At 45.0% G+C, this 19,526-nt stretch overlaps 3 protein-coding genes across 3 annotated transcripts in view; all 3 read right to left on the bottom strand.

The window, feature by feature from the left end:
• Positions 1-7,620, bottom strand: part of RSU1 (Ras suppressor protein 1) — a 179,074-nt gene extending 171,454 nt beyond the window's left edge. Inside the window, exons 1-2 of the mRNA XM_005282446.5 lie at positions 7,478-7,620; positions 7,028-7,139 (exon numbers count right to left, since the gene is read on the bottom strand). Of these exons, the coding sequence (XP_005282503.2) occupies positions 7,028-7,136 (109 nt within the window). The 5' untranslated portion in view covers positions 7,137-7,139; positions 7,478-7,620. The remainder of the gene's footprint in view (positions 1-7,027; positions 7,140-7,477) is intronic.
• Positions 7,621-13,366: 5,746 nt separating this feature from the next.
• Positions 13,367-15,673, bottom strand: LOC135981288 (general transcription factor II-I repeat domain-containing protein 2A-like). The gene has a single exon (XM_065583012.1). It carries the CDS (start codon positions 15,436-15,438, stop codon positions 13,630-13,632), a length of 1,809 nt encoding a protein of 602 aa, XP_065439084.1. The 5' UTR covers positions 15,439-15,673; the 3' UTR covers positions 13,367-13,629.
• A 1,766-nt stretch (positions 15,674-17,439) lies between these two features.
• The window catches only part of CUBN (cubilin), a 211,110-nt gene continuing 209,023 nt past the window's right edge, over positions 17,440-19,526 (bottom strand). Inside the window, exon 67 of the mRNA XM_005282453.3 lies at positions 17,440-18,500. Coding sequence (XP_005282510.2) covers positions 18,393-18,500 — 108 coding nt within the window. The 3' untranslated portion in view covers positions 17,440-18,392. The remainder of the gene's footprint in view (positions 18,501-19,526) is intronic.

Genomic DNA, 19,526 nt, shown 5'->3' with positions numbered 1-19,526 from the left:
CAGTCTCACCTCCTCACCACCCTCAAAACACACAAACACACACACCCCAGGGGGCAGGAAGAGCATATTGAAGCTGTGCCCATTATGCCTCAGGTCCCAATATCCTGGAAAGTCAAGTTTTATTCCACCCCTCCAGACTTCCTTTCCCCTTCATTCTTAGTTTAACACAGCAGGTTATTTTAGATAACAGTTAACAGCTAACTCTGAAGAAAAAGTGCTTTTCCTTTGAAAAAGGAAATTAACAGGCAAACTCCACACAGAGCTGTGTGGAGCCAAGATAAAATATTGTTGGTCCGAATACCACCAACACGAAGGAAGTAACTAATGATGAGAATGTCACTACAGTGCCAAAGATTCTCAGTGACCCTTGGAAGATACCATATCGTTATAATAATCACAATGCCATTCAATTTTAATCTGTCATTATACTACACTAGACAGGACAACTATGCCAAAGCAACTATGTGAACTCCCTGTGAGAAGACATACCACGAACAAAATAAGAGAACCTTAATAGCATGCAGACAGCATTGTAACTGGCAGAAATTAACATTTAAGAGTAAAACAAGTTACAGTAAAAGCGGTTTTATCTGGCACTTCACCAACCAGAAAGCACTATAAACCAGCATTTCTGATCTTCATTGAAATTCCAGTTTATAGTCCGGTTGGCGTGGGGCCAGCAGGAGGTTGGGGCGCAGAAGGGGTGCAGGTGCTGGATTTGGGGGGTGCTCACCTTGGGCAGCTCCCCACACGCAGTAGCCTATCCCAGCTGCTCCTAGGCAGAGGTGCGGCAGGCAGCTTTGCACGTTGCCTCTGCCCACAGGTGCCACCCCCTCAGCTCCCATTGGCTGCAGTTCCCACCCATGGGAGCTACGGAGCTAGCACTCGGGGCAGGGGCAGTGCGCAGAGCCGCCTGCCACACCTCTGCCTAGGAGCAGCCAGGAGGGGTTGCCACTTGCGGGGAGCCGCCCGAGGTGAACACCCCCGCGGATCCGGCACCCCACCCTCCTCCCATGCCCCAACCCAATGCCCCGAGCCCCTTCCTGCACCCAAACTCCCTCCCAGAGCCCACATCCCCTCCCGTGCCCCAACCCCACACCCAAGCTCCAGCCCTCTTAGTTAACCTGCATTTTTCACTTATCGGTACCTCCCATCCCCCCAACATGCCGGATAAAACTTTTACTGTACTATCAACATTGTTGACCTTTCTTTTGACACCAACATCCTCTCCTGACATCAGTGGTGCCCCTCTGCTGAGCAGCAGAGGTCCAGAGCCAAGCAGCCTGCTTCTCAATGCATGAGAAGTCAGTGACATGGAGTCTGGGTATATGTGAAGTATAACTTATTTTATTTACACGTATAACGCAGTACTGGAACAAAGATGCTCAGACAGCACACAAGAAATCCCTTGATTGAGGAGACTGCCCAACACCACTGACCAGTTTTCAGAGACCAACTGCTTCAAGAATTGACACTACTTAGAGACCAAAGTCTCCTGCTACAATGACACAGCTACACAGAATCTAACAAAACAAAACACCACTGCACGGCTTCCCAAGACTTATAGTGTTGCATGTGTTTTCTTAGCATGTAATCAAACGTTATCTTCATCACATGACAACACCTGCCATAACATTTTATAAGTTGAAATACTGTATATGCTATTTGCTTCAAACCATAGATATGTAGCAACCAAAGAATACTTGCTTTTGGCAAAAATAGTTTAACATATTACAACTCAGGATTTTTAATTAATACATGGTAATTATTTTCTTATCACAAAATTTGTTTTCTTGGGTGCTGACAACAATAAGGATAGACTTCAAAGTTAGTTTTTTTCAGATGACCTGTGTACTAGCAAATACTACTATCCAGATGACACAATGGGTGCTCAAGCATGACAGCTGAGTAGTAATCTGCCTAAGTATAAACCAATAAATAATAATGTCAAGGAAATTTAAGTTAAGTAATGATGGTTTTTGATTGCATGAACCATTACATTATCTAAAAAGAGAACTCAGAAGAGAGTAATCTCCGCATAATATCACATTGTGAAAAAGAGTTCCTGTTCCATCATATTTGAATTAATTACACTAGAACCTCAGAGTTACGAACACCAGAATTACAAACTGACCAGTCAACCACAGACCTCATTTGGAACAGGAAGTACACAATCAGGCAGCAGCAGAGACCAAAAAAAAAAAAAGCATTTTTCTTCTGCATAGTCAGGTTTCAAAGTTGTATTAATGTTCAGTTGTAAACATTTGAAAGTACAACCATGATGTTTTGTTCAGAGTTACAAACATTTCAGAGTTACGAACAACCTCCATTCCAAAGATGTTAACTCTAAGGCTCTACTGTATGAGATAGTTAACACTCAGGTCTACAGTTTGTCTCAGAGTACAGATCTTGAATCCTCAACAGAACTTTAGTTGCTTCAGGTTCCTTTGCTTCAAGCTGGAATTATTACTAATTTATATTTGATTCTGAAAAAACATTGTAAGAGAAAATTAAGAAAAGGTCTGAGTGGATCACAATCTTTTTTCACTTCTCTAATCCTTAGATTTAATCTCGTGTTGCCATGAGAAAATCAAAATCCTGGTATTCATTTCTTGGGGCAGATAAGCGTTCCTCTTCCCAAACACAACTGGAACCTTTATTAAAGATCTAATTTAATAAATGCCAACAATTGCATTTTAGGTCTGTTTTGGTCTCATCCATGATACACCTCTACCTCAATATAACACTGTCCCCGGGAACCAAAAAAAAAAAAAAAAAAATCTTACCACGTTATAGGTGAAACCGCGTTATATTGAACTTGCTTTGATCCAATGGAGTGCGCAGCCCCACCCCCCCCAGAGCACTGCTTTACCGCGTTATATCTGAATTCGTGTTATATCGGGTCGCATTATATCGAGGTAGTGGTGTACTTGTGAGGTATTATGCGTTTTCAGTGTAAATGTGTAAAGAAAGATTTTATACTAGATTAAGAAATGCACTTAGATTTCCCAGCCCAAGAAAGCAAAAAACCTTAGCAAGCGTATACAGTTAATAATGTACAAAGTTATTTACATTATAATTTGATTAAAGCCCCATATGCCTGCCCATTGGCACAACATGCTGCCGTGGATAGCTACCACATGGAATTACACACAGATTTCACATTTGTCTGCAGTCCATGGGATTAAGATTGGTCTCCTAGATGGAATTTTTTCTTCTTATTTTGTCCAAACATGAGTCTAAGCCAGAACACATGCAAGAGAAAGAATGTAACTGGTCTCCTGTATACGAGAGTATGAGATGCATAAAACTGCAGTAAGTCAGACACCTAGCATAGCAGCTTAGGAGACAAAGGGTATACCGATTGACTGAGTACTTAACAGACCATAGCAGTAGGGAGTAGTATGTTGGAGATGTCAGGCCAAATTCAGCCCTGGCATAAACAAGATCAATTCAATAAGCTCATGATAGAATTTAATATGCATTTTAGATTAAATGTAAAGCCAAGGTCCTGATCACCGGCAATCACAGAAGAGCCATGGAACCATTCATAGGAGCAGTTATCCAAGCAGCTAAGGCAAACTACAACTCATTGATTTTTAAGATTAATATTACAAGGTTAACTAGAAGTGTTTGATTATTTCCTAGCAGTAGTCCTACAACCAAAGACGGGTGGGCAAACCCCTCCATGGAGGCCCCCCCGGCAGTCAATTGGGATTCATCCATGCAAATCCATTTGCAGAATCACAGCTTTGTTTGCTACTATTGATATTTGGTGAACACTGTGGGTGTTACAGGTTATTTTTCATTAATATGGGGGTCCATGGTACAAAGCTCAGCAATACCCTTTTAATTAGACCAATGCAACAGAAAAATTCATATACAGAAAATTCATTTCCAGAACATAGCAGTGAGAAATCATGAGCAATTCACTTTTTATAAAAGCAGTAATTTTAAGTAACACAGAACATCATTGTCATTTTTACATTGCAGTTTAGCCTACTGATGAGTTCATAAAGTTATGAGATGCACAATCAGGCCCTAAGTCAACTGGCCCCCTGAAATCAATGGACTCACATGAGCAGAGACTGGCTCCTGTAAATAAGGGTTTACAAAGCCACTTTGACCCTGATTCAGTGACTAACAAAACACATTAGTCATTCTCATTGAAATCAACCCGTTCCACTGGAAACTCTCCAAACTGAAATCAGCGGTACTACACATACATATTTATGAACCTGACTAAATTGGAGTTTTATCTTTAATCGTGTGTTTAGACAGTGATACTCTGAAGGAAAGAGAAAAATGTAAGAAACTAAACTACTACCCTGATCCCAACAGGTTCCGAGCACCTACAGCTTCTATTAAAGTTGATGGGAGTCAAAAGCGTAGATGCTTAGCATTTTGCAGATTCAAAGCTGCTGAGTGTATTTCAGAAATTAAAACTAAGTTATTGACTTAATAAAGTGAGCAGGAAGAACCAACTCAAGTTGGGCTCAAGATGTGGCTTTTGTAAAAACATTCTTTTACAAGATCTGTAAGTGTCAAGTAGCCCAAACGGCAGGTTTGGACAATATTTAGTAGTTTCAAATTCAGAGACGCATTATCTAGTCTACTTGTGGCACCTTAAAGACTAACAAATGTATTAGAGCATAAGCTTTCGTGGACTACAGCCCACTTCTTCAGATGCATATAGGATGCATTTGTTAGTCTCTAAGGTGCCACAAGTACTCCTGTTCTTCTTTTTGCGGATACAGACTAACACGGCTGCTACTCTGATACCTGTCATTATCTAGTCTGAAAACATTGTTCATCTGGGTGTATACCCTATATTAGTGTGCCTATTAAAACACCCAGTTTGGATATATTTCAAATTCTGTTTTACCTGAAACTGTCAGGTGGAGTGTGGTAAGCAGGAACATGGATAAAAAAGCAAACTAAATGTTCATGACATTTTCTGAAACTAGTTCCTTGCTTACTTCTGCCTAAAAACAACAGGAATATTTACATTAATTTGGAACTATGCCAGTATGGTCCTGTGGGTAGGACACTGAACTAGGACTCAGGAGACCCAAGTTCTACTCCTGGCTCCGCCCATGGCCTGCTTTGTGGCCTTGAGCAAGTCCTATCACCTCTCCTCCTCTATTTACCCTCCTCCCCCCATCTTGCCTATTATGGGCTTGTCCACACTTACAGAGCCACCCTGTAATGCTTAGTGAAGATGACACCTATGCTGAGAGGAGAAGCCCTCCCTTTGACATAGCTCTGTCTATACCAGGGCTTAGATCAGCGTGACTGCATCATTCAAGGATGTGGATTTTCCACACCCCCTGAGCGACCTAGTTATACCAACATAAGTACGTAGTTTAGACCAAGCCTCAGTCTATGTGTACACTACAAATTACTACCTACATTGCTTGGGGGTGTGAATAATCCACATCCCTGAGCAATGCAAGTTATATTGCCCTAAACACCAGTACACACAATCAACCTGTGGAACTCTTTGCCAGAGGATGTTGTGAAGGCCCAGACTATAACAGGGTTCAAAAGAGAACTAGATAAATTCATGGAGGATAGGTCCATCAATGGCTATTAGCCAGGATGGACACGGATGGTGTCCCTAGCCTCTGTTTGCCAGAAGCTGGGAATGAATGACAGGAAATAGGTCACCTGATGATTACCTGTTCATTCCCTTTGGGGCACCTGACATTGGCCACTGTCAGAAGACAGGATACTGGGCTAGATGGACCTTTGGTCTGACCCAGTATGGCCGTTCTTATGACAGCACTATATTAGTGGGAGATCTCCTGCTGCCACAGCCACCATCTCTATGGAGGCAGTAGTTATTAAGCAGATGGGAGAGAGCTCTCCCATTTGGCTTAGAACATCTTCACCAGAAACTCAGTCTACAGCAGGGGTCTCAAACACACGGCCTGTGGGGTTATTTTCTGCGGCCCACAAGCTCCTCGCAGCCCCCAGAGTTTATCTAGAGCGGCTCCAGCCCAACACGCACCGGGAGCGGGCTCCCTGCCTGCCTGCCCTGCCCCCACCCCACTCCAGGAAGCGACCGGAACCTGGGGAAGGGGGGGGCACAAGAGTCTGTGTGTTGCTGTTGCTTCAGGCAGCACCCCCAGCAGCTCCCATTGGCCGGGAACAGGGAACTGTGGCCAATAGGAGCTGCTGGGTGTGCTGCCTGAAGCAAGAGCAACACACAGACTCTTGTGCCACCCCTTTCCCCAGGTTCCGTCCGCTTCCCGGAGCAGCGCAGGGGCAGGGCAGGGATCCTGCCCCGCCCCCAGTGCGCGCCAGCCCAGAGCCCACCCCCCAAACCCCTCTTGCATCCCAACCCCCTGCCACACCCCAACCCTCTGCCCTGAATCCCCTGCTGCTCCCCTCCTGCACCCCAACCTCCTGCCCTGAACCTCCACCACACCCCTCCCATACCCCCAGGGGGCAGAGTTGGGGTGGGGTTTCAGGGAAGGGGTTAGAATGGGGTCAGGGCAGGGCGAGGCCTCATGAAAGGGGTGGAGTGGGATGGGGCAGAGAGCAGCAGGGGGGAGGGGGTCAGTAATGCAGCCCTCAGGCCAATGTACTAGTCCTCATATGGCCCTCATGGTCATTTGAGTTTGAGACCCCTGCTCTACAGTGATCACAATTAAGCCCCAATCAACTGATGTACCTTGGTGTCACGATAATAAAAATAGCCAGATATATTTATAAACAGTGTTTGGAAGGAACTAAACTAGTGCAGTGCTGAGGAAATGAAATGGACTGAGAATTACAGTGAAACTGACAACTTATTTTCAGTGTCAAAGCTGAAATGTAACAGTCTGAACAGCAAGAGGCCAAGTTCATCCTAACAGAGACAGATAAGGAAGTTGTTTGAATATTCTTCCTACGGAAAGGGCCTCTTTGAAAGCCAGCCTCCTGCCTCTATCACAGATTTCAGAGACTGCTGCTGGCTGGGAGGGTGGCAACTCATCTGATCAGCGACGGGGGTCCTGGCGGATACCCTCGAGATACCTACACAGGCCAGAGACGTCCAGCATGTTAGAGATGCCCCGGTCACACATGTCCACCTCGGGCTGGTTCTTCTCCCTACTCTCCTCCACGATCTTCTTCAGGGACTTGGACATGGCCTGGGTCAAAACACAAACAACTGCTCGTGACGGGGCTGCGCCCACTCACCCACCGAGCTGGAAGTCAAGGGGGTGGGGGGAACAGAGACCCGCCGAGATGCGACGCCCCGGCCACGGGAGGCTCCGGGCTGCAGATCTGACCTCAGCCAAGGTAGCGTGTCCGGGGCAAGGGGGTGACCGCCCCCCCAAAGCTACAAGCGCCCGGGGCAGCGGGGCGACCCTACCCAGGGCGGCCCGGAGCGGCCGGGGAGCGGGACACCCGTGCCCTGAGGGACGCACTCCACAGGGGCGCCCGGGCCGGAAAGCGGAGCCGCTCCGTGACCCCCGAGACCACTCACCGGTGGGTGCTGCGGGCGGGGCCGTGCGACGCGGGCAGGAGAACGCGGAGTCGGCAGGGACACTCACTGCCCGGGACACGCCCTGCTAAGATACCGCCCACTCCCCCGCCCCCAAGCGCACGCTCCGCGCACGCAGGCGCACTAGCCCCCGGTTGACCGGGGCAGCGGAAAGCTCTCAGCCCCAAATAAGGCGAATCGCTCCGGGGCCCGCTCCACCCCCACTTGGAATGTGCAGCTCCCGGGTGGCCAATCAGGGCCGGGCATCCCGACAGCCAGCCAATGGCCGGGGCCGGGGTACGAGCGGCGCGCGGTGTGCTGTGTGGCCGCGGGAAGGGAGTTTCCTAACCTGTTCGGCGCGCGCTCAGTGCTGGGAGGGAGGGGGAGCGGTGTAGGCAGCTGCTGCAAGGCTGCGCCCTGCTCACTTGCCCAGTGACCTCTTGGCATCCGCCCCCAGCGCAGCAATGGGGCGGCGGGGGCAACGAGAGGGGATGGGAGGCAAAGTCGGATCTGAGGTCTGCTAGCTAGCTGGAGACCTGTGGCAAGCTGCGCCTCCCGTGTCGGTTGGTGCTCGCTCGCACAACCATAAGTTTGAGTAAACTTCTAAACAGCTGTTCCAGAGCCACGTGGCAAGAAACTTTCCCATTAATTCGGAGTATTTGGTTTATTTACGTCTGGATTTAAAATAAGAGACGGATGAAACAGGTGAGGGAAGATGTGTTTAGGGAAGGGCCAGCACCAATTTGCCTCACAAATACTTTCTAGCTTTTGATCAAATAGATTGAAGAACCATTCTGAAGTGTCCATTTGCTTTTGGGAGGGAATAATTTTAAAGGATTTGCTCTGCATGTAAATAATTTTGATCTTGTGACGGGTTGGGTCACAGAAACCCCCTTGGGAGCTGCCACCCGATGTGCCAAGACTACCCCTGCTCCTGTTTTCCCTGCCCACTCAGGACTCCAGCACCCTGTCTTGCTGAGCCAGATACTCCAGTTTGCTGCAACATAGACCCAGGGTCTGAATCACTTGTCCCAAAGCTTCAAGTTTACCTGAAAACAGCTTACAGAAGTGTGCTTGTCTTTAGCACTCAGATGCCCAACTCCCAATGGGGTCTAAACCCAAATAAATCCGTTTTACCCTGCATAAAGCTTATGCAGGGCAAACTCATAAATTGTTTGCCCTCTATAACACTCAGAGATATGCACAGTTGTTTGCTCCCCCAGGTATTAATACATACTCTGAGTAAATTACTAAATAAAAAGTGATTTTATTAAATACAGACAGTAGGATTTAAGTGGTTCCAAGTAGTAACAGACAGAACAAAGTAAGTCACCAAGCAAAATAAAATAAAATGCGCAAATCTATGCCTAATCAAACTGAATACAGATAATCTCACCCTCAGAGATGCTTCAGTAAGTTTTTTCTCAGACTGGACACCTTCCAGGCCTGGGCACAATTCTTTTCCTGGTACAGCTCTTGTTCCAGCTCAGGTGATAGCTAGGGGATTCTTCATGATGGCTCCTCTCTCCCCTTTGTTTTCTTCCACCCCTTTATAGATCTTTTGCATAAGGCGGGAACCCTTTGTCCCTCTGGGTTTCCACCCCCCCCTCACTGGAAAAGCACCAGGTTAAAGATGGATTCCAGTTCAGGTGACATGATCACATGTCACTGCAAGACTTCATTACTCACTTGCCATCACACACATATATAGAAGACTCACAGGTAAAGACAGCCATCTGCAGACAATGGGAGTCATCAAGATTCCAAACCATCATTGATGGCCCACACTTTACATAATTACAATAGGCCCTCAGAGTTATATTTTATATTTCTAGTTTTAGATACAAGAGTGGTACATTTATACAAATCGGATGATCACACTCAGTAGATTATAAGCTTTGTAATGATGCCTTACAAGAGACCTTTTGCATGAAGCATATCCCAGTTACGTTATATTCACTTTTTACCATATTTTTCTAAAGCTATCCCAGTTACATTATATTCACTTATTATCATGTTCTTATAAAACCATATAGACTACACAACGTCACAGATCTGTTCTTTGCCACATAGACAGGCAACATAATGCAACTGAGCAATTTTGGTCTTATTCATTATCTATTCTTAGGATAGAATCATAGAATATCAGGGTTGGAAGGGACCTCAAGAGGTCATCTAGTCCAACCCCCTGCTCAAAGCAGGACCAATTCCCAACTAAATCATCCCAGCCAGGGCTTTGTCAAGCCGGGCCTTAAAAACCTCCAAGGAAGGTTACCTCCCTAGGTAACACATTCCAGTGTTTCACTACCCTCCTAGTGAAATAGTTTTTCCTAATATCCAACCTGGACCTCCCCCACTGCAACTTGAGACCATTGCGCCTTGTTCTGTCATCTGCCACCACTGAGAACAGCCAAGCTCCATCCTCTTTGGAACCCCCCCTCAGGTAGTTGAAGGCTGCTATCAAATCCCCCCTCATTCTTCTCTTCTGGAGACTAAACAATCCCAGTTCCCTCAGCCTCTCCTCATAAGTCATGTGCTCCAGACCCCTAATCATTTTTGTTGCCCTCCGTTGGACTCTTTCCAATTTTTCCACATCCTTCTTGTAGTGTGGGGCCCAAAACTGGACACAGTATTCCAGATGAGGCCTCACCAATGTTGAATAAAGGGGAACGATCACGTTCCTCGATGTGCTGGCAATGCCCCTACTTATACAGCCCAAAATGCCGTTAGCCTTCTTGGCAACAAGAGCACACTGTTGACTCATATCCAGCTTCTCGTCCACTGTGACCCCTAGGTCCTTTTCTGCAGAACTGCTACCTAGCCATTCGGTCCCTAGTCTGTAGCAGTGCATGGGATTCTTCCGTCCTAAGTGCAGAACTCTGCACTTGTCCTTGTTGAACCTCATCAGGTTTTTTTTGGCCCAATCCTCTAATTTGTCTAGGTCCCTCTGTATCCGATCCCTACCCTCTAGTGTATCTACCACGCCTCCTAGTTTAGTGTCATCTGCAAACTTGCTGAGAGTGCAGTCCACACCATCCTCCAGATCATTAATAAAGATATTAAACAAAACCGGCCCCAGGACCGACCCTTGGGGCACTCCGCTTGAAACCGGCTGCCAACTAGACATGGAGCCATTGATCACTACCCGTTGAGCCCGACGATCTAGCCAGCTTTCTATCCACCTTACAGTCCATTCATCCAGCCCATACTTCTTTAACTTGGTGGCAAGAATACTGTGGGAAACCGTATCAAAAGCTTTGCTAAAGTCAAGGAATAACACATCCACTGCTTTCCCCTCATCCTCAGAGCCAGTTATCTCATCATAGAAGGCAATTAGGTTAGTCAGGCACGACTTCCCCTTCGTGAATCCATGCTGACTGTTCCTGATCACTTTCCTCTCCTCTAAATGTTTCATAATTGATTCCTTGAGGACCTGCTCCATGATTTTTCCAGGGACTAAGGTGAGGCTGACTGGCCTGTAGTTCCCCGGATCCTTCTTCTTCCCTTTTTTAAAGATGGGCACTACATTAGCCTTTTTCCAGTCATCTGGGACCTCCCTCGATCGCCATGAGTTTTCAAAAATAATGGCTAATGGCTCTGCAATCTCACCCGCCAACTCCTTTAGCACCCTCGGATGCAGCGCATCCGGCCCCATGGACTTGTGCACGTCCAGTTTTTCTAAATAGTCCCGAACCACTTCTTTCTCCACAGAGGGCTGGTCACCTTCTCCCCATACTGTACTGCCCAGTGCAGCAATCTGGGAGCTGACCTTGTTCGTGAAGACAGAGGCAAAAAAATCATTGAGTACATTAGCTTTTTCCACATCCTCGGTCACTAGGTTGCCTCCCTCATTCAGTAAGGGGCCCACACTTTCCTTGATTTTCTTCTTGTTGCTAACATACCTGAAGAAACCCTTCTTGTTACTCTTAACATCTCTTGCTAACTGCAACTCCAAGTGTGATTTGGCCTTCCTGATTTCACTCCTGCATGCCTGAGCAATATTTTTATACTCCTCCCTGGTCATTTGTCCAATCTTCCACTTCTTGTAAGCTTCTTGTAAGGATATATCTGCATCTAGTTGGAAGATGGAATAAAACTGAAGTACATAGTATGAAATTAGCAATGCTTTTTTGGACTAAGTCTATGTGTGCCTCAGTTTCCACTTTGTGTTGCAATGTTACCTAGGGAGTGGAAAAGGGCTGTTTACTCTCTGAGCAGGCAAAGAGACATAGATATGAGTGTTGCGTAGCTGTCTGGATCTTGGTCCCCATATGAATGGAGCCTCTGAGAAGACTGTGGTAAATCCAAGTGCCTGACTGATACCTAGCTACCAAGGACCCAGAGGGATATGGTCTTTCCTGCCTTTCCTTAGAAAAGCTGAGCATCAATCCCCCTGCTCAAGATCAAAGGACTGGGGAGGTGTGAGGATAAGCCTTGGCTTTTGGAGGCAGTCAGGGCTCTGATGACCAAGGAGGTCAGATGGTCAGAGAGACAGAGCTTGAACAATGGAGTTCACTACAGCTTGGCTGGGCACTGCACTACCCAGAATGGACTGTGCTTTAACCTTCATTCCTCTATGCCAGTGGCTCTAACCTTTTCAGACTACTGTACCCCTTTCAGGAAGTTGATTAGTCTTGCATACCTCCAAGTTTCACCTCACTTAAAAACTACTTGCTTACAAAATCAGACATAAAAATACAAAAGTGTCACTGCACACTATTACTGAAAAATTGCTTACTTTCGCATTTTTACCATAGAATTATAAAATAAACCAATTGGAATATAACTATTGTACTTACATATATAAGTATACTACATGTATAGTATATAGAGCAGCATAAACAAGTCATTGTCCATATGAAATTTTAGTTTGTACTCACTTCCCTAGTGCTTTTTATGTAGCTTGTTGTAAAACTAGGCAAATACCTAGATGAGTTGATGTACCCCCTGGATGATCTCTGCGTACCTGCAGGGGTATACGTACCCCTGGTTGAGAACCACTGCTCTATGCTCACCCAAGGACTTCCTAAGATGTGTTCCAGATGACTAATAAACCCTGCTGTTTTACAACGCTGTATGAATGTCACTGCAAATCCTGGTGACGTGCACTAGTCCCTGAAGAGTGTACAAATGTTCAGTAGGGGTCTTGTCAAGGTGTCACCCCCACTCTGAACTTTAGGGTACAGATGTGGGGACCTGCATGAGATAACCCCTAAGCTTATTTACCAGCTTAGATCTAGTAGCTGCCACCACCAAATGGTTTAAACAAACGTTTATGGGAGAGTCATTTGGAAACTGTCTTCCCCGCCAAATATTTCCCCAGTCTTTATCCCCCTTTTCCTGGCAGGATTGGGACAGATTCACCTCCCACCAATTCCTGGTGAGCCCAGATCCAAAAAACCCTTGGATCTTAAAACAAGGAAAAAATAATCTAGTTCTTAAAAGAAGACTTTTAATTAAAGAAAAAAAAAGGTGAAAGGAATACCTCTGTGAGATTAGCATGCAAGGAAATCTCGCAGACAACAGATTCAAAACACAGAGTATTTCCCTCCGGGCAAAACCTTAAAGTTACACAAAAGAAACCCAATTTGATTCTCTCTCTTATGCAAAAGAAGTCACAAAAGAAAAGAAAAATAATCTAATACATTCCTTCTCTAAATACTTACTACTTTTAAAAAATGTTAGATGGCTGATTCCTGGATCCTTCACTCTGGCACAAAACTTACTGAACAGACAAAGGACTTTTTCCCTCCTCCCTCTTTGAAAACATCTTGTCCCCCCATTGGTTCCTCTGGTCAGGTGTCAGCTAGGCTATGTGAACTTCTTAACCCTTTACAGCAGGGGTGTCAAACTCAATTGCACAGGGGGCCAAAACTCAAAACTCGCGGGCCGAACAGTATAACCATTTATTTAACAGACTAAATATTTATGTTTTTTAACCATTAATATGAACCAAAATACAGGATATCATTCCAAAATAAATACATTTCAACTTAAAATATTTTGCTCTTCATAAAAAAATATCCTGTCAATACAATACATTCAAAATCTGTACATGCTGGAATATTAAAAAATCTGAAAATATAAATAAAAAATTGAATTTAAAGCAAAAGTATAATCATAACAAATCATAACATTCCATTTTCTTGTCCTATTTAGTCAGAGCCTGATACTTGGAGTCTTTTCTTTGCAACAAGTTCGTTTATGTTTGGGGTTAGGTTCTGTGTTGTGAAGATTCTCAGGATCGATTGCAGGTGTTCATCAGTGAGGCGACTCCTGTGTGACGTTTTGTTAATTTTCATCACAGAGAACAGCTGCTCGCACAGATATGTGCTGCCAAACATGGACAGGATTCGAGCCGCATGTTGGCGGAGCTGCGGCATCGCTTCAGGAATGAAGCGAGTGAACTGTGCTGGCCCCGCAGTGTCGTACTTTGCCTTCAGTGTCCCGTTACATTGCAGTTCTATCAGCTCCATCTGCATTTCTACAGGTGCGGTTTCCACATCGACTGCAAATGGGTTGCGAAGCAGCTCGAAGTTACTTTTCTGTGCCTCAAAGTCACTGAAGCGCCGTGCGAACTCAGTGCGCAGCGCGCTGAGTTTTTCAGCAAAGGTGGCATTTGGGAAAACTGTGGCACTTTCTTGGTTCCGTATTACTTGGCAACAGGGAAAGTGAGACAAGTTGCATTGGTGCATTTGTGTCTCCCATAAGCGCAGCTTCACTTGAAATGCCTTCACTGCATCATGCATATCGGTTATTATGTGCTCCCGTCCCTGGAGTTGAAGGTTTAAAGCGCTAAGATGCGACGTTATGTCAGCCAGGAACGCCAACTCACATTTCCACTTTTCATCCCGCAGAACTGTGCAGTCTTTCCCCTTACTGTCCATGAACTGGCAGATTTCCTCTCGCAGCTCAAAGTGTCTTTTGAGAACTTTTCCCCGACTTAGCCACCGGACCTCCGTATGATATGGCATATCGCCAAACTCGCTATCTATTTCCCGCAGAAAAGACTGGAATTGGCGGTGATTTAAACCGTGGGCTCTGATAAAGTTGACGGTTTGTGTTACAGTGTTCATCACATGATCCATTTTTAGGACTTTAGCACTCAGCGATTCCTGGTGTATGATGCAGTGATACACTGTCAACTCACCGGCACAGTTCTCCTCCCGCATCTTTGAGCGCATCCTTCCCACCAGTCCATTTTTTTCACCACACATAGCAGGTGCGCCATCTGTTGTAAGTCCAACGAGTTTTTCCCACGGCAGTTTCATGTCGGTTACACTTTGAAATACATTTCCAAAGATGTCTTCTCCTTTCGTTGTCCCGTGCATCGATTTAATGTCCAGTATTTCCTCTGTTACGCACAAATTGGAATCCACACCACGGATAAATATCGCCAGCTGTGCAGTGTCAGTCGCGTCAGTAGTTTCATCCACGGCAAGGGAGTATGCAACAAAATCTTTTGCTCTTTCAATCAACTGTGTTTTCAAATCAGTCGCCATCTCACAAACCCGATTAGCAACAGTGTTTCTGCTGAGGCTTACATTTGCAAACGCTCGCGTTTTATCTGGACAAAGGACGTCGCACACTTTCATCATACAATTCTTTACGAATTCCCCCTCGGTAAACGGCCGTCCTGATTTGGCGATCTCTTCGGCCACAATGAAACTTGCTTTCACAGCAGCTTCACTTTGTGATTTTGCTTTGGTGAAAAACGTCTGCTGGGATGTCAAATTCTTCTTCAACTCCTCTACCTTTTGTAGCTTCTGTCCTGCGCTCAGGTTTTTGAATTTGTTCTCATGTTTCGTCTCGTAGTGCCGTCTTAGGTTATACTCCTTCATTACAGCGATATTACTCCCGCAAAGGAGACACACTGGTTTACCTGCAATTTCAGTAAACATATACTCATTCTCCCACCGGCTTTGAAAGCCTCGGTTTTCAGAATCAATTTTTCTCTTGGCCATTGTTGGGGTCTAGCTTTGATTTGAGATTAGCGTTGTATACATCAACAGACCGCGAACTTGAACCGCGGCTTGCCGTTGGCGGCAATTGCACTGCATCATGGGATTTGTAGTGTGTGTTATTGGGGCGTCATATCACAGGGCCATTAAAAACAGATATATAAAACGATTTCGCGGGCCGGATATAATTGTATGGCGGGCCGGATGTGGCCCGCGGGCCTTGAGTTTGACACATGTGCTTTACAGGTAAAAGAGGAATTAGCCCTTAACTCTCTGTTTATGACAGGTCTGTCTCAGTTGGACTTGCTGAATGGTGCTAACAGTGTGAAGCAGGAGTGGTGCAGGCACAGAGGTCTAGTCTAAGGAGGCAGAGAAGCCACAGGGCATACCCTGGAGAAAGTCAGGCACATGGAAGGGCTTCCTCCTAGAGCAGGGGTGGGCAAACTTTTTGGCCCAAGGGCCTCATCGGGGTTGCAAAACTGTATGGAGGGCCGGGTAGGGAAGGCTGTGCCTCCCCGAACAGCCTGGCCCCCGCCCCCTATCCGACCCCCTCCCACTTCCCGCCCCCTGGCTGTCCCCCTCAGAACCCCTGACCGATCCAACCCCCCCATTCTTTGTCCCCTAACCGCCCCCTCCTGGGACTCCCCACCCCTAACCACCCCCGAGGCCCCACCCCTATCCCCCTGTCCCCTGACTGCCCTGACCCCTATCCCCCCCCACCCCGACAGGCCCCCCCCAGGACTCCCACCCCCATGTTGCCCATCCCCTGACCCCCATCCACACCCCTGCCCCCTGACAGGTTTGGTTTTCTTTGTGTTATGCTGCACAGTAATTTTCAATAAGCACTTTACATTGCTCTGTACCTTCAGAGATGGAAACATTGCTCAGTAACAGCTTTTTTCTTTAAAGTTCTCTTCCTTAATCTGCAGTGGTATTTTTGTTGTGGTTTCTAATGTTAGAGGAGAGCACTATTGTTTTTTTTTCTACCAGGACTGATAATTTATTCTGATTTTAGATCCTGATTATTTTTGTCAGCGACAGTTGCTTTAGATCAAATGAACCTTGTACCAAAAACTATATTGAACAGCCCAGGTGCGCTTTTCTGGAACTTTTATTTTTTCAAAGGAAATTGTGCATTTTATTTAATTATAAATAAAATCAGGCAAAATTACAAAACTATTGTGCTATTTTTAAAGTGGAACAAACTTCAAATCTGACTGGAAAAAGTCAGCCATGCCTAGTTTATTTTATAAGTTTCTTTTCATCCCATATAATTCTCTTCTTTCTTTCACCAAGGCTCACTGATTTGTAGAGTTTATTTCAAGTGAACAAATCCAGGGCACTATCAAAGTCGTTCTCTAGATCAGAAAAATGCATAATGTCAGAAACTGTTAATTAGTACAATGTTAAACATGATTTTGTCCTAACTGTTTACAAGGACTTTCATGTTTAGACATGTGTTTGCAGTTGTGGTAACTGTAGGGGGTGGGGGCCAAAGGCCAAGGCTAGAAAATTTAGGGCCATCTTCTGGCCTGAGATTCCCATTTTTACACCAGGTCAGACAGCCCATCTCCCTCATCACATGGAAAACTTTCAAAAATGTATTTTAACGAACTGGTCAGCTTAACAGCTTTTCTCCTCTTTATTTTGTGTGTGACTGTGTAGTTATGAATTGAGAATTTTCTAATGTTGGCAAGACCCATAACCAAGGGTAGATGACTTAAATTTCCCCTTACAGATCTGCACATTGGCCTTACTTGCCAGTCCATTCCAGAGATTCTTAATGAATATTGGATTGTGACAAAGTGTGTGGGAGTTATATGATGTGAACCAGCAGCCGCTAGATACTATGCTGAGACCATTTTTCACTTGTGACTGAAGCAGGAAATTGGACTCAGAGAGACCTTTGAACTTGGAGAAGTAGGCAGCTGTTTGCCTGCCCTTCTGGTCACAGAGACCAAAACAATTGTAGTCAACATTGAAAGACTATTCCTCTGTATGTCCTTTTCTGAAGTTACGTTTATTGAACAAGTTGTCTGAGAAATCAGAGTTACTGCTACATACATCATTTAGTTTCTATATTTTGCTTATAAATAATCTGTTTTAATTTTAAAATAGATTTGAGAAGCTTCAAGAGGTTAATATCTCAATGAAAATTATGAGAATTATAACGGTATGTAAAGTCTAAGGCCTCGATTCTGCAGCCACTTAGACACATGGTAAATTTTAATCATGTGAGTAATCCCATGGACTTCAATGGGACTACTCAAGTGCATAAAATTAAGCATATGCTTAAGTGCTTTGCTGGATCAAGGTCTTAAATAAAATGGATAGTTTTTGAAAGTACTCAGTCCTGTGAGTTCAACAGATCTACCAACATAAGTAAAGTTACTCATGTAAATATTTACAAGATGGAGACTGTGTCTGAAAAAGATTAGCTTTATCCAAACGTACTTGTAATGATGGTTGGGGTTTTCATAGCGGATTAATTAATTACAGTTATGTGTCTAAATCCCCTAATCAGATTTGAAAGTATTTTTTTCATTTGAGATTATTTTCCTAGCACCTCAGATGCTGTATATTTTGTGTTCATCTTTTCTGTGTAACAATTTTTTTATGACAGTAAGTTACAAATCATATTTTTGTACATATTTTTAGAAAATTACTTGCTTAGAGAACATTTATTTCTAATCTTATAGCATATTTTTTTAATCATATTATATTTTAAATACTAACATCCAGCACATTTTCACAGTTGTGTGTAAAGAAGCAGACATTCTTTTAAATATAAAAGGAGCTCAAATTTGTTTGAAATAATTCTAAATGCACAACTATATTTACAGTAATTTACTTTTATTATAGTGATCACAGTCATATCTCAAACAGTCACTTTATGCCCTAATGTCTCTGCAACATAGCTAAGTACTGAGGGACTGTACTTCCTTGGAATAATGGTTCTAGCTGGTCCAAGTTAACTGGAAGCCTGATGGTAAAGTTGCATATTCAGCATGGAATTTTATGAAGACTTGATGTGATGTAGCAGTAAATGAAGCAATGTTTGTATCCTAAAGAGAAAAAGAATATTAAAAAACCAATTCACATCTTTAAACATTACCCTATGACAATATAATTAGGTATAAGCAGAGCCAGTCTGATAATGCAGGCTCCCCATTTACCCATTAAAAAAGCCACATGTGGTTGAAAAACGGTGGTCCCAATTTTTAGTTCATTCATTGCTACACTTGGCACTGGAGCATAGCAGGTGGATTTTGCTCACAGGCTGTTACCAGCATCATTTGGAACACAAAGAAAGCAGATGAGTTCTGAGAAAAAAAAGTCTTGATGCAGCCCAGTAGATGTCACTATAATGTCTCCATTTGAAAAGACTAGAGGACTTCCTAATAGAATGCAACAGAAGCCCAGTTTATTCAGCTTTATTTATTGTCTATATTGTCACGGAGTCCCCGGGCGATGCTCTGGAACTGCTCCCCACAAAGCCAGTCAGGACTTTGGGGAGCCTCCTCTCCCTTGGAGCAGACTGTCTTCAGGGCAAGAAGCTCACACGGCTTCACCTTCCTGGGTCTGACCTTGGAGCATTCAGCATATGCCCCTCCGTGCGCTTCCCACAGCGAGTCCGCCCAGGCGGGGTCCTGGGGAAGCCAGAGGGTCCTGCATGCACCCCCACTTCGCAGTCAGGCGTGACTCTCAGCCAGCCAGTAAAACAGAGGTTTATTAGATGACAGGAACACGGTCTAAAACAGAGCTTGTAGGTCCAGAGAACAGGACCTCTCAGCTGGGTCCATTCTGGGGCCCAGCAAGCCAGACAATCCCATCTGCCCTCACTACCTGTCCCCAGCCAGCTCCAAACTGAAAACCCCTCCAGCCCCTCCTTTCTGGCCTTTGTCTCTTTCCCGGGCCAGGAGGTCACCTGATTACTTTGTTCACCTTTAGCTATTCCCTTGTAGGGGGGAAGGGCCACAGCCATTTGTTGCTAGGAGACAGAGTGCCGGCCATTTATGCACACTGGCCTTTATCCCACCACCTAGAGACTTAAGAAATGCATAGGGGAAACTGAGGCACCCACACAGTAT

Source organism: Chrysemys picta, chromosome 2 (assembly GCF_011386835.1).
Source record: "Chrysemys picta bellii isolate R12L10 chromosome 2, ASM1138683v2, whole genome shotgun sequence".
Classification (NCBI taxonomy): domain Eukaryota; kingdom Metazoa; phylum Chordata; order Testudines; family Emydidae; genus Chrysemys; species Chrysemys picta.
This window is presented reverse-complemented; position numbering and strand designations above follow the sequence as displayed.